This window comes from Salmo trutta, chromosome 20, assembly GCF_901001165.1.
Source record: "Salmo trutta chromosome 20, fSalTru1.1, whole genome shotgun sequence".
Lineage (NCBI taxonomy): Eukaryota > Metazoa > Chordata > Actinopteri > Salmoniformes > Salmonidae > Salmo > Salmo trutta.
Genome location: NC_042976.1, coordinates 6,368,170 through 6,383,563, shown reverse-complemented (window position 1 = coordinate 6,383,563; position 15,394 = coordinate 6,368,170). Strand labels below are relative to the sequence as shown.

The 15,394-nt window shown below is 41.2% G+C and overlaps 2 protein-coding genes and 1 pseudogene across 3 annotated transcripts; all 3 read left to right on the top strand.

The window, feature by feature from the left end:
- Positions 1–1,933: 1,933 nt before the first annotated feature.
- Positions 1,934–4,377, top strand: LOC115155470 (ATP synthase F(0) complex subunit C2, mitochondrial). 2 transcript variants are annotated; one of them, XM_029702101.1, is made up of 5 exons: positions 1,934–2,024; positions 2,218–2,313; positions 3,299–3,373; positions 3,495–3,685; positions 3,799–4,377. In XM_029702101.1, exons 1-5 carry the CDS (start codon positions 1,944–1,946, stop codon positions 3,911–3,913), a joined length of 558 nt encoding a protein of 185 aa, XP_029557961.1. In that variant the 5' UTR covers positions 1,934–1,943; the 3' UTR covers positions 3,914–4,377. The 2 variants fall into 2 exon arrangements, with proteins under 2 accessions (XP_029557961.1, XP_029557962.1); XM_029702102.1 differs by lacking the exon at positions 1,934–2,024 and adding an exon at positions 2,107–2,125.
- A 1,087-nt stretch (positions 4,378–5,464) lies between these two features.
- On the top strand, positions 5,465–8,574 carry LOC115155469 (cyclic AMP-dependent transcription factor ATF-2-like). Its single transcript, XM_029702100.1, has 6 exons — positions 5,465–5,927; positions 6,006–6,075; positions 6,156–6,252; positions 6,876–6,994; positions 7,100–7,228; positions 8,395–8,574. Exons 2-6 carry the CDS (start codon positions 6,028–6,030, stop codon positions 8,572–8,574), a joined length of 573 nt encoding a protein of 190 aa, XP_029557960.1. The 5' UTR covers positions 5,465–5,927; positions 6,006–6,027.
- Positions 8,390–15,394, top strand: part of LOC115155472 (cyclic AMP-dependent transcription factor ATF-2-like) — a 27,568-nt pseudogene continuing 20,563 nt past the window's right edge.

Genomic DNA, 15,394 nt, shown 5'->3' with positions numbered 1-15,394 from the left:
ACAGTACTTTCTTTTATCAATGGCGGTTATGATATCGTTTAGGACCTTGAGCGTGGCTGAGGTGCACCCATGACCAGCTCGGAAACCGAATTGCACAGTGGAGAAAGAAAGGCAGGAAAGGATGGATATAGGTCTATAACAGTTTGGGTCTAGAGTGTCTCCCCCTTTGAAGAGGGGGATGACCGCAGCAGCTTTCCAAACTTTAGGGATCTCGGACGATACAAAAGAGAGGTTGAACAGACTGGAAATAGGAGTTGCAACAATGGCGGCGGAACATTTTTGAAAGAGAGGGTCCAGATTGTCTAGCCCAGCTGATTTGTACGGGTCCAGGTTTTGCAGCTCTTTCAGAACATCTGCTATCTGGGTTTGTGTGAAGGAGAAGCTGGGGAAGCTCGGGCAGGTAGCTGCGGGGGGGTGCGGCGCTGTTGGCCGGGGTTGGGGTAGCCAGGAGGAAAGCATGGCCAGCCGTAGAGAAATGCTTATTGAAATTTTCGATTATCATGGATTTATCGGTGGTGACCGTGTCACCTAGCCTCAGTGCAGTGGGCAGATGGGAGGAGGTGCTCTTGTTCTCCATGGACTTTACAGTGTCCCAAAACTTTTTGGAGTGGGAGCTACAGGATGCACATTTCTGTTTGAAAAAGCTAGCCTTTGCTTTACTGACTGACTGCATGTATTGGTTCCTGACTTCCCTGAACAGTTGCATATCGCGGGGACTATTCAATGCTATTGCAGTCCGCCACAGTATGTTTTTGTGCTGGTCAAGGGCAGTCAGGTCTGGAGTGAACCAAGGGCTATATTTGTTCTTAGTTCTACATTTTTTGAAAGGGGCATGCTTATTTAAGTGAGGAAATTACTTTTAAAGAACGACCAATCTAATCAATGATAGTCTAGTCCGGTCAATATCAACCATTCAATCATATATTTGTCATATGCTGATATTCTCTAAGCCAGACGTTCTGAGGAAAATAAGTTGATTCTTCCGGTTTGTGCTTTTTATTTGTATTTGTTTAGTATTTAGTCAAGACATACCTATTAGAAGGGTAGGCCTCTACATAAAAGGCCTACATAAATTTCATTCATGGAGCTTCGATGGATTTTGATAGTAAATTAACCAGCACAATCTTCTTCAATGACATGTTTTTTTAGTTGTCATTCGAAAAAGTATAGGGTTTAATAAAGTTATATTGAAATGACCTTGCGTGGCGCTGTATCGCATTAGTGGAAACCAAGACTGTTCTCAGGGCAAGTCTGACGGTTTTGACTAGCAGAAGTAACTTTTTTGCAGCAGGTTAGGATAATGAACATGACAGGTTACGAAAATTACCGTAGCAGGTTTGGAGAATTAGCTACAATTTTAAAATTGCCCGGGAAGCGACACGAACATATCTAGCTACAACCAGGCCTGCCTTGGGAAAAGTCTTGTTTTCCACTAATGCGATGCCTCTTTCATTGTCCCAATATCTTCATCCGGGAATCTATAAACACCGATTTGCGCGGCCGCACTACTATACCGAAGATTTTATAACTAACCCAAGATAGACTAAAGCCTGTCGTTTCCAATTGGAGCAAATGAAACATAGTGGGCAGAGCCAAGCATGAGCTAGTGAGATCCTATTGGTGCGTTCTTGCATTCATTTGCATATTTCCGGTAGGGAACGCCTAGTCTCTGCTTGTGCAATAACTCAATTCGGCCTTGCACTCCTAAACAACGCACTTTTTTGGCAAAGGGTAAGTCTAAAAAGTATTCAAAATGCAGCCCACTCTGTTTGTTACATAATCTAGTTTTGGAAACAGAAAACTGTATGGAGAGCAAATGTTTAATCGATGAGAAAATTAGCAGAATGTCGGCCAAAATCCATCTCGCTTCCATCTTCTCCCACTGCCGGTCACTGGACTTCCTCTCATCACCACATTTGGTGTTGAGTGGAAACGCCAACCGGATGCTTCACATTTATATATACGGTGAAATATCTGGCTCGTTGTTCCATCTGTGTCTTCTGTGGTTCGACCTTCTGCAGTCGGTAAGTGTAATGGAGGGCTATCTAAGAATTGTCCATTGCAAATCCTTTTTAATCCATCGTTAAAACAACACGTAGCACAATACAAGTGACGGGTGCACATTGTACGGTTTATTGTGTACATTGGGCTGTCATTATTGATTTGTATCGTTGTGTATTTACAAACCTATTGACCTTATCTGTATTGTCTTCGCAGAAAGACCCGGGCTTCAATCAAATTAGACCGACCAGGTTAAAACAGACTAAATTGAAAATGTACGCCTGCGCAAAGTTCGTCTCCACGCCGGCTCTGGTGAGTTATTTTCATCAATCTGTTAAAAGAAACCATGTTTATTTTACATCTGAATTCATATTATCCGGTTGTATTCGTATGGGCCTGTGTTGAACTTGAATGGAATTGTCTGACAAGGGTATTGGCTAACGTTAACTAGCCAACGGACGTTAGCTTACTCGCTACCGTTATTAACTAGTTTAACGTTTTATGATTATGTAAGTGACACTATTTTTAGTTTCCTAGTTGTTTGCTAATTCGATACTCCAAGCCGGGAACTAGTTATCCGGCTTTTTTTTAGCTATAGCCTAACGTTAGTTAGCTATGAATAAGGTCAACATGACACTTGGCTTGCTTCAGCATCCAAGTCTATCTGTAACGTTACCTAGCTTGTGACATAGCAACGCTAGTTAACCCTCTGGCTTGCTTCTTTTTCTTCAGCTGTCACCTTCCTTATATTTTTGTGTTTTTGTTTGGGGCTTTCTGCCCAAGGTCATGTTTTACTTGACTAGAAACATTACATGTTCAGGTAAAACATGTCTAACATGTTGTTTTACTGGTAACGTAACTGTTTGGACATTAGTTTGTGCAAAGTGCACTCAGCAGTTTAGAGTTTTTTTCCTTGTAACGTTACTGTTACCAGGTGGTGTTGAGGAACGAATCTTAAATACTTTTTGATGACTAAGCAGGGAAAGCAGCTATGATGTTGGAATTAACAAATTGTAATGTGTTGTTGGTATGCATGTCTTGGTACAGCTCTATGATGTTCCACAATGACAGTGACTAGCTACTGTCAAGGTGCCTGCCACAGGCCAAGGTGCACTTGTTCTGCCTTTCACGGTGGGAAACATAACACTTAGGAGTTTACTTGTCTTGAACTTTGAACCGTCGTGTGCACTTCATCTGTCATTTTATTTATTGCCTTCAAGATCTTCCGTGTGTGCCCTTAGGCAAAATATTAGTGACATTTTTTTTCCACTCGGTTTTGTCCTTGTCCCTGGTGCAGGTCCGAGCTGGCTCCCGGACTCTTTACAGACCCTTGTCTGCCTGTATGATGTCCAGGCCCGAGGTCAACACAGAGGTGAGGAAAGACGCTCTTCACTGTGGAATAAAACACAATGCAATGTTTTCAATCCTCCTAATGGTTATTGATGTAGGAGTGCTTTACCCATCATTAAAAAGAGGCTTGTTTTGTTTTTCAGAACAATGTAGCCCTCATGCTACAGAGCCCCTTCACCCAAGTAGCACTGAGAAGCTTCCAGACCAGTGCTGTGAGCAGGGACATCGACACAGCCGCTAAGTTCATTGGTGCTGGAGCAGCCACGGTCGGAGTGGCTGGATCCGGTGCTGGAATTGGAACAGTGTTTGGCAGTCTCATTATTGGATATGCCAGGTAAGTCCACATCTACAAATAGATGCCTAGATATGTGCTTGTCAATGTCAGCTTTCAGAAAAAAACTATGATTCAAAGCTGACTTTTACATAGAAATGGTTTGTGTTTTGCAGGAACCCATCTCTGAAGCAGCAGCTGTTCTCCTATGCTATCCTGGGATTCGCCCTGTCTGAAGCCATGGGTCTATTCTGTTTGATGGTTGCCTTCTTAATCTTGTTTGCTATGTAACCAATCTATTGTTCATAGAAACACTGTAATTACTGATGTGACTACATATTTTATTGTGGCTACCAAAAATGTTCTGTGTTGGCATCATGGAATTGTATATTTTCAAGTCGAAATAACAAAAACATGTTTTGTAAAAATGTAAGAAATTACATGATTAAAATGCATGTATTTGACTATTTAACATATGGCAGTATGTTTTCTGTTGGGAATTATGTTTCACCACAATCAAGAAGACAACTAGCTTCTATTGAATGTCAGCATGGGATTATACAAAGGAACTGCTTAACTTACTGTAAATCAGTCTGGCACATTTTCCAATGCATCATATGTTTGCTTCTGTGGGTCCACATTGATGCTTTTGTTGGTTCAAGTACAGTTCTATAGAAGTATGTAAGTAGGCAGCAAGTGAATGCTTGCTTTTGTAAATGGCATTAAATAAATCTAGACAATTTGATGGTGCTAAATAGTGGTCACTGGTCCAGTTTATTTGGGATACTCTGAATGAACGTGTGTAGTCTGTCAAAAAGCCTGCAGGTCTTGATATGATTCTCTTGACAATTTTACAATAGTTTTTGGTTCATGCTAAACTTGCATAATATTGGCTTATTACTTAGAGATATATTTTAGAGCTTTAAGACACCTGTGAACACCAGATCCAATATATTGCCAAATCGGATGGGCCCAGAGGAAATTCATCCATAGTGTCTTTGATGCAACGATTTCAAAAGATAATTCCAATATTCTCATACAAAGGCCGTGTAGTTTCTGGAGATGGGTGACCCTTCATACCCCGGCTCCTGGTTGTCACGTTTTCAAGACCCAGGGTTATGTTCAGTCGGCACAGAACAGAAAACATTTAACTTAAGGATGGTACAACCTGGTCTCGTCCAACAAGATTTCTCCTTTTCTCTTTCGTTTTGGACAAATGTACATATTTTGCGTTTGGTGTTTACCTGGGTTCCAGTGGAGGTCATTTCTCCATCCCACAGATGACAACATGTAGGAGACTTCTGTAATAAATTCTCACTGTTCTGGTGGGATTCATTTCCCACTGCCTTCAACTGTAGTTGTAGTTTGTACTTCCAAAGACTGAAGAACCCCTTGTTCACCTGGACTCCCATGTCGATCGTTCCTTTGCTCACCAAGCACTTCATTCAAGATTGGATCCTCTAATAATCTGGACGCTTGTGTGTGTGTGTGTGCTTTATGAAATGTTTTGTTTCATTGTGGTTGTTTGGCATTGGCCTAGCATACTGCTTGCACCAAATATCTGCTGTCACATCCACATGTCATTGAAATTATAACAGCATTTATTCTCATGACTAGCCATAAAGATAATTGAAACTGACCATATTCTAAAATTTATTGTGAACTGATTTTTCTTCATTTCTATAAAATTGCGGTTGCTGTCTGTACCGCGGTGATGCTGCTCTCGCGAGAGTTGCTCAGACGAGGGATTTCGATAGGAAGGGTTGCGCGGGTTGGTAAGTGCACGAACTCAAAGCGATTGTACACAAAGATATCGCACGTGTACCGATTTCTTGGCATTAGTGGGGATTTAAGTGAAAAACGAGTCCGTGATAAATGCACACCCTTCATGTGTTAACATTAGTAAATATAGTTAATATGGCGACCGTACTATGCTTGCAGATGTTAAGTTACCCTGACTGAAGGCGGTGTGGATAGGACGAGCAAGCTAGTTGGTGATGCGGAGGAGGGGTGTGTAAACTAAACCACCGCACATTGTTTTGTAAGAATGCGCTGAATTAATTTTTTAACAAAGCTAAGTAATTGGGTTTCAACTGTTTCTTCTGAAAAAGCGCACTATGACGTTGTGTCAGCTTTCATAATTCGAGTTTCCACTAACCATTTTGATAGAGAACTTTTTTTCTTCTAACCCCGACAATATCTCTCACTCCTGATTGAAAAAGACCATGCATTTATAAGAGGCAGTTGCCAACTTGCCATCAATAAGCTTTGTCCCCAAGATAAACTCTTTGAAAGAGCCTATAAGGTGAGGAACATTGATCTGGAATGTTCTACCTACTAAAGTACAAATCATATATATATATATATTTTTTTTTTATTCCAGGTTATAAAAGGAATTCCTAAATATGAGTGATGACAAACCATTCTTATGTTCTGCTCCTGGATGTGGTCAGGTATGTTTTAAAAGTCTCGGTGGTTTGCTTTGTGGTTATATGTGTAATGTGTTAAGTATATATTTATCATCTTTTCATAGCGATTTACAAATGAAGACCATTTGGCTGTCCACGAACACAAACATGAGATGACAGTAAAGTTTGGTCCAGCAAGAGACAACAGTGTCATAGTTGCCGGTAAGCACAACAAGGGGCTTCAAATCAATTACTAAGTGACAGTGGTGGATAAGGTACCCAGTTGTCGTACTTGAGTAAAAGTAAAGATACCTTAATAGAAAGTCACCCAGTAAAATACTACTTGAGTAAAATTATTTGGTTTTAAATATACTTGAGTATAGAAAGTACTCAAGTATAAATCATTTCAAATTCCTTATATTTAGCAAAGCCGATGGCACCATTTTCTTGTTTTTTTAAATTTATGGATAGCCAGGGGAACACCAACACTCAGACAATATTTACAAAATATGCATTTGTGTTTAGTGAGTCCGCCAGAACAGAGGCAGTAGGGATGACCACGTGTTCTCTTGATAAGTCCATGACTTTCACAATTTTCCTGTCCTGCTAAGCATTCAAAATGTAACGAGTACTTTGGGTTGTCAGGGAAAATGTATGGAGTAAACAGTACTATCTTTTCTTTAGGAATGTAGTGAAGTAAAAGTTGTCAAAATAGTAAAGTACAGATACCCTTGAAAAACGACTTAAGTCGAACTTGAAATTATTTTTACTTAAGTACTTTACACCACTGCTAAGTGATAGAATTCATTCAAGTGATGTGTGAGAGAGATTGCCTTCTGTTGCAGACCAAACGCCAACACCTACATGCTTTTTGAAGAACTGTGAGGAAGTTGGACTCTTCAACGAGCTTACCAGTCCTATGGAGCAGGACTTCAAAATAGCTGCTGTAGATGACATGAAAAAGGTGACTAGTTACTAATCAGTGGTTCTATCAAGAATAACGCTCTTTATATTCGTTGCTTCAGATTTGATCTTATCTGATCTGTTGACATTTGTTTCTGACATGTAGATGCCCTTGGATTTGTCACCTCTTGCCACACCGATGATCATACAAAACAAAATTGAGGACCACTCAGCTGTGGCGGCACATCGGGACAGCCCTCTGCCCCATCTGGAATCTACAACAAGGGATGACAAGGTAAAGGATTTGGTATACTTCATACAGTGATATCCAAGTGAATTAGTTGATATAAATGTAGGCTAGATCCTAGTTTTAGTTGTTAGATCCTAGTTTTAGTTGTTAGATCCTAGTTTTAGTTGTTAGATCCAAGTTTTAGTTGTTAGATCCACGTTTTAGTTGTTAGATCCAAGTTTTAGTTGTTAGATCCTAGTTTTAGTTGTTAGATCCTAGTTTTAGTTGTTAGATCCTAGTTTTAGTTGTTAGATCCTAGTTTTAGTTGTTAGATCCTAGTTTTAGTTGTTAGATCCTAGTTTTAGTTGTTAGATCCTAGTTTTAGTTGTTAGATCCAAGTTTTAGTTGTTAGATCCAAGGTTTAGTTGTTAGATCCAAGTTTTTCAATATTAGTTGCTTGTGACACCGTCATCATTTGTCTGTGGGGCAATTCTAGGTCTTGACATGCATTTTGTACATTTATAAACAACTATTGTCTCACCTTTTGAATATCCAGGATTATATTAAACCTTAAACAGTTTGATTAATTTCGAACAGTGTTACTTGAATGTTGAGTAACACTGCAGATGTGATTGCTGAAAAAAGCAATTGTCTTTGCTACCATGTAGGCTAACTATACAGACGTACTGCCATAAGTCTGGTCACACGGTATCCAGGAACCCCAAATTAATGGCTTATCAGAGATGTTGCCCAACAACATTGCAATAAGCTCAGAGTGAATTGTTCTCTGTTATGACCACCCAGTGTAATGGAGTTGATCTACAGTTTAAAATATTTTGTTATCTCAGAATGAGGTTTATACTCACTTGCAGCACCTTTTTGAAATGTTTCTTCACAGAAAGGGAGCTTTGTCTTCCGTTGAATAGTCACACTGTAATGTTTGATACACTGATTCTCTTCCACACTGCTTTGATTGATGGTTTCACTCCTTCACGAAAAGAACACATTACTACCAGAACTGTACAAATGGTTTGGAGAAAGAAATCACTTTGGGTTATATTTTGTTCACCAGACCCATAATAACTATTTGATTATCAGTTAGTACTCTTATCATTTTAAACTGTATTACAGGAGTTAGACAAAACTAGGGCATTATTTCATAGTTGAAGTCTAGAAAATAGATTTCATTGAACTATTAATGCAGCTAAGGTCTCGTATGGTGTTTTCTGGAGTTATCTTTGCAGCCGTCCTCACTGCCAAGCTCTACTATAGTCCATCCTGCATCCCTCCAAGTCCCCAATGTACTTCTTGCAACCTCAGACGCTAGTGTTGTTATACAGCAAGTTCTCCCATCGCCAACATCTAGCTCTGTAATTACCCAAGCCTCATCCTCTAAAAGGCCAATAGTGTAAGTAACTCAAAAATATAACTTAGTTATTCTTTTGTCAATTTTTTACAATTTTATTAAAAAAAAAGTTTTTGCTTGATTTCTTTCTTGGAATAATTGTTGTGCTATTATGTCTTTATGATATTGCATTTCGTGGTCAGATGGTTCATTGAAAAGTTTGCTCTTTGGTTTGATGTCAGTGACCAGGACTGGCACCATATTGTATGAATACAAATCCATTTAATTAGGCTGTTAAGTTATGTTCTTTTGATTGCCTGTTAAGTTTATTATTACATTTTTTTGTAGTGTAAAGTGTATCATAATGTTTTTAAATTATATATTTTTGAAAAACTATATAATTGCTGTTTGTTGTGTAACCCAGTGTCTTGTCTTCTCTCCAGTCCAGTCTCTGGCACTTTCCCTGTACTCTTTCAGCTGCCTAATGGACAGACCATGCCCGTCGCTATCCCAGCAACCATTGCATCTGGTGTACACATTCCAACCGCCATTCCTGTAAGTATTGCAAGTCTTGTTTTATGGAGTTCCATTGTGTATTTTGAATGTATTGATTTCCAATGAGCTGTAGTGGTTAGAGTGTTGGGCCAGCAGCTGGATCGAATCTCTGAGCTGACAAGGTAAAAATCTGTCATTCTGCCCCTGAGCAAGGCACTGTTCACCGGGCGCCGAATAGGTGGGTGTCGATTATGGCAGATCCCGCACCTCTCTGATTCAGAGGGTTTGGGTTAAATGCGGAAGACACATTTCTGTTGAATGCATTCAGTTGTACTTCTGACTAGGTATCCCCCCTTTCCCTTTCCCAATCACTCGGTCACATTTCCACTAGGCCTATACCCACGTTCCAGTAGTTAATGTCATGTATCTGCATTCCGCCCCTAGAGGTCCCTATTTACTGCTTTGGCATTAGTGTCTTTGGCATGTGTTGCATAGGCAGGGGATGATGGGGGATCTAATGTGCCTTAGAAGAGAGCAGCTGTATGTCACCATGGCAAAGACATTGAGTAGGCCAAACGGTTACTTGGCCCCATCCAGAGTGCCTCACTGCCATTTGTCCTTGTACAATTTGAATCACCACACTTGACTTCTGGCAGACTGGATGGACTATGCCTGATGTGTGTCACAATCAATTAACATGATGATCTGGATTAGAGGTCGACCGATTATGATTTTTCAACGCTGATACCGATTATTGGAGGACCAAAAAAGCCGATACCGATTAATCTGCCAAATAATTTTTCCTTAGTTTTATTTATTTTTTATTTGTAATAATGGCAATTACAACAATACTGAATGAACACTTATTTTAACTTAATATAATACATCAATAAAATCAATTTAGCCTCAAATAAATAATGAAACATGTTCAATTTGGTTTAAATAATGCAAAAACAAAGTGTTGGAGAAGAAAGTAAAAGTGCAATCTCTGCCATGTAAGAAAGCTAACGTTTAAGTTCCTTGCTCAGAACATGAGAACATATGAAAGCTGGTGGTTCCTTTTAACATGAGTCTTCAATATTCCCAGGTAAGAAGTTTTAGGTTGTAGGAATTATAGGACTATTTCTCTATACGATTTGTATTTCATATACCTTTGACTATTGGATGTTCTTATAGGCACTATATTATTGCCAGTGTAACAGTATAGCTTCCGTCCCTCTCCTCGCTCCTACCTGGGCTCGAACCAGGAACACATCGACAACAGCCACCCTTGAAGCAGCGTTACCCATGCAGAGCAAGGGGAACAACTACTCCAAGTCTCAGAGCGAGTGACGTTTGAAACGCTATTAGCTCGCACCCCGCTAACTAGCTAGCCATTTCACATCGGTTACACCAGCCTAATCTTGGGAGTTGATAGGCTTGAAGTCATAAACAGCGCAATGCTTGAAGCACAGCGAAGAGCTGCTGGCAAAACGCACAAAAGTGCTGTTTGAATGAATGCTTACGAGCCTGCTGCTGCCTACCACCGCTCAGTCAGAATGCTCTATCAAATCATAGACTTAATTATAATATAATAAACACACAGAAATGCGAGCCTTAGGTCATTAATATGATCGAATCCGGAAACTATCATCTCGAAAACAAAAAGTTTTTCCTTTCAGTGAAATACGGGACCGTTTGTATTTTATCTAACGGGTGGCATCCCTAAGTCTAAATATTCCTGTTACATTGCACAACCTTCAATGTTATGTCATAATTGCGTAAAATTCTGGCAAATTAGTTCGCAACGAGCCAGGCAGCCCAAACTGTTGCATATACCCTGATTCTGCGTGCAATGAACGGAAGAGAAGTGACACAATTTCCCTAGTTAATATTGCCTGCTAACCTGGATTTCTTTTAGCTAAATATGCAGGTTTAAAAATATATACTTCTGTGTATTGATTTTAAGAAAGGCATTGATGTTTATGGTTAGGTACACGTTGGAGCAACGTGTACCTAAGCGATTATATGCAACGCAGGAGAGGCTAGATAACTCCATATGGTTGATGATATTACTAGTTTAACTAGTGATTTATGATTGATTGATTTTTTTCTAAGATAAGTTTAATGCTAGCTAGCAACTTACCTTGGCTTCTTACTGCATTCACGTAACAGGCAGGCTTCTCGTGGAGTGCAATGTAAAGCAGGTGGTTAGAGCATTGGACTAGTTAACCGTAAGGTTGCAAGATTGAATCGCCAAGCTGACAAGGTAAAAATCTGTCGTTCTGCCCCTGAACAAGGCAGTTAACCCACCGTTCCTAGGCCATCATTGAAAATAAGAATGTGTTCTTAACTGACTTGCCTAGTTAAATAAAGGTGTAAAAAAAAACAAAAAAAAACGGCCAAATCGGCGTCCAAAAATACCCATTTCCGATTGTTATGAAAACTCGAAATCGGCCCTAATTAATCGGCCATTCCGATTAATCGGTCGACCTGTAATATGGATATTACGTTTCGGTGTCCGTTGAGGACATTAGCTGATATAGCCATATCATAGGTGCTATAGAAGTCTCTCTGTCCCTGGTTCCCACAGAGCCACGTCTCTCTGTCCCTGGTTACTCCAGAGCCAAGTAGTGGTGCCTCCAGCCTCTGGCCCTGTCTATTATTAGTGTCTCTATCCCTGTGTATTAGTAGTGTCTCCAGCCTCTGGCCCTGTGTATTAGTAGTGACTGGCCCTGTGTATTAGTAGTGTCTCTGGCCCTGTGTATTAGTAGTGTCTCTGGCCCTGTGTATTAGTAGTGTCTCTGGCCCTGTGTATTAGTAGTGTCTCTGGCCCTGTGTATTAGTAGTGTCTCTGGCCCTGTGTATTAGTAGTGTCTCTGGCCCTGTGTATTAGTAGTGTCTCTGGCCCTGTGTATTAGTAGTGTCTCTGGCCCTGTGTATTAGTAGTGTCTCTGGCCCTGTGTATTAGTAGTGTCTCTGGCCCTGTGTATTAGTAGTGTCTCTGGCCCTGTGTATTAGTCGTGTCTCTGGCCCTGTGTATTAGTCGTGTCTCTGGCCCTGTGTATTAGTCGTGTCTCTGGCCCTGTGTATTAGTCGTGTCTCTGGCCCTGTGTATTAGTCGTGTCTCTGGCCCTGTGTATTAGTCGTGTCTCTGGCCCTGTGTATTAGTCGTGTCTCTGGCCCTGTGTATTAGTCGTGTCTCTGGCCCTGTGTATTAGTAGTGTCTCTGGCCCTGTGTATAGGTAGTGTCTCTGGCCATGTGTATTAGTTTGAGTTTAAAACCCATAAGTCTAAACCCTGTCTAAGTTGTTGGGGGGGGGGGGGGGGGGGGGGGGGGGGGGGGGGGGGTTCTACTAAGATTTATGGAATTGTTTTAAGAAGGTCATACAGAGGGTAATTGAGCTAATATTAATACCCCTTGAAGTAAAAAAAAAAATCGTCCCAAAACAAAATCAAAAGGAAGTTTGTCCTGAAGTGTCTACTATATCTGAGAGATATAATAAATATCAGGACATTTTTGTTTTTCTGACTTGTATTTAACCCCTTTTATTTGGCATTAAGCAGTATCCAGACATACAGTGCTTTCGGAAAGTTTTCAGACCCCTTGACTTTTTCCACATTTGGTTACTTTACAGCCTTATTCTAAAATTGATTACATAGTTGTTTTTTCTTCTTCTCATTAATCTACACACAATACCCTATAATGACAAAGCAAAAACACTTTTTTTTTTCTTTTTCAAATGTATAAAATTAACTGAAATATCTCTGAAATGTACATAAGTAATTCAGACCCTTTACTCAGTACTTTGTTGAAGCACCTTTGGCAGCGATTACAGCCTAGAGTCTTATTGGGTATGACGATACATGCTTGGCACACCTGTATCGATTACAGCCTAGAGTCTTATTGGGTATGACGATACATGCTTGGCACACCTGTATTTGGGGAGTTTCTCCCATTCTTCTCTGCAGATCCTCTCAAGCTCTGCCAGGTTGGATGGGGAGCGTTGCTGCACAGATATTTTCAGGTCTCTCCAGAGATGTTCGATTGGGTTTAAGTCCGGGCTCTTGCTGGGCCACTCAAGGACATGCAGAGACTTGTCCCGAAGCCACTCCTTCTTGTCTTGGCTGTGTGCTTAGGGTCATTGTCTTTTGGAAGTTGAACCTTCGCCCCAGTCTGAGGTGCTGAGTGCTCTGGAGCAGGTTTTCATCAAGGATCTCTCTGTACTTTGCTCCTTTAATATCACCGACAAGGACATGTTCGTGAGAGTCTCACCTTTGCACACATTTGTGGAGGTCGTAGAGCAAAACGGAGAACACCATTGTGTTCGTAATAGTTTTTAGGCCAAACCGGTCGGACACTACAGACGATTTTGTGAGAAGATGATTTTCAGCAAGTCTCATGGTCTGACAAACACCGGTCTAGCTCTGTCACCTTTCACCGCAGATGCAGATGCGGACATCAGAGGATAAGGTGAATTGAGACACAGAAATCTCTTAAACTGACAGATTTTTATGGGGATTGTTTTATTATGCTAATTTGATTTCCGCAGGAGTGTGGACATCGACCTTAGGAGGTTAAGATGGGGCGGGGTGGGGGTCGGCGTTCAAGATGGGGAGTGGTTTGTTGCGTATAAAGGGTGCAGTGATGACAAACGCACAGACAGTGTTTTGCTCAGCATGCCATTGTCGGGGCCAACCGGAGGAGGAGGAGGGGGGGGGGGCTTCCGCCGAGAGCCAGCTCAGAGCATCTTGGCATGGGCTCGTAGAGGCACATTATTCCAGCCTCCACCTGCATGGAACCTTTTTGTTCAGCAGAATCCTGGCTGAACTGCTTTCCCCCAGCCCCCGGTTCCCCCATCACACTCAGCTTATCAGCAAACGCAAAGACCATGATAATGAACTTTCTGAATTTAAAAGATTATGCTGTTAATTAGTTTCAAAATAAAGATAAGTAATAGGGCAGCAGATGGTTGAAAAACACCCATGAGATGAAGGGTTATTACGCTGATGAAGTTTTTGTGGCAGATATGAAATAGGAATCTGACCGACTTCTGCCTCCTATGGGCTGTTCCAGGACAGTAATATCTTGTTTCTGCCAGAAGAGCTTCAACAAGGGTAATACACTATAAACTAACTTGGTCGATCGATTGCTCTGGCAAAAGGTAGTTAGAATAACGTGCTCCTCTCTTCTCCCATGTAAATATATTCCCTGGCCGGCAGGTGCCAGAATAACAACCTATCCCTCAACTTAACCAAGACTAAGGAGATGCTTGTGGACTACAGGAAAAAGAGAACCGAGCACGCCCCCATTCTCATTGACAGGGCTCTAGTGGAGCAGGTTGAGAGCTTCAAGGTCCTGTGTCCACATCACCAACAAACTAGAATAGTCCAAGCACACCAAGACCGTCGTGAAGAGGACACAACAAAGCCTATTCCCCTTCAGGAGACTGAAAAGATTTTGCATGGGTCCGGAGATCCTAAAAAAGTTATACAGCTGCACCATCCATCAAGAGCATCCTGACTGGTTGCATCACTGCCTGGTATGGCAACTAACTGCTCGGCCTCTGACAGCAAGGCACTACAGAGGGTAGTGCATACGGCCCAGTACATCACTGGGGCATAGCTTCCTGCCATCCAGGACCTCTACACCAGGCGGTGTCAGAGGAAGGCCCTAAAAATTGTCAAAGACTGCAGCCACCCTAGTCATAGACTGTTCTCTCTGCTTCCTTACGGCAAGCGGTACTGGAGCGCCAAGTCTAGGTCCAAGAGGCTTCTAAACAGCTTCTACCCCCAAGCCATAAGACTCCTGAACATCTAATCAAATGGCTACCCAGACTATTTGCATTGCCCCTTCCCCCCCTTTTACACTGCTGCTACTCTCTGTTGTTATCATCTATGCATAGTCACTTTAATAACTCTACCTACATGTACATATTACCTCGACTAACCGGTGCCCCCGTACATTGACTCTGTACCGGTACCCCCCTGTATATAGTCTTGCTATTGTTATTTTACCGCTGCTCTTTAATTACTTGTTACTTTTATTTCTTATCCGTATTTTTTTAAGCTGGATTGTTGGTTAGGTGCTCGTAAGTAAGTATTTCACTGTAAGGTCTACACCTACTGTATTCGGCGCATGTGACGAATACAACCTGATTTGATGACTAACTAGACCTCTACATGTAATGTCTCTGCTTAACATCACAGTATGTAGCATGACTAACTAGACCTCTACATGTAATGTCTCTGTTTAACATCACAGTATGTAGCATGCCTAACTAGACCTCTACATGTAATGTAATCTCTTCGTTTTGATTTCCTAGAAGATGGAATTGTTTTGTGTCGTCACTTAAGGTCTTGTACGTTTGACTTTGTTAGCTAGTTTTATGATTTGGCGCACTAGGGGGCGG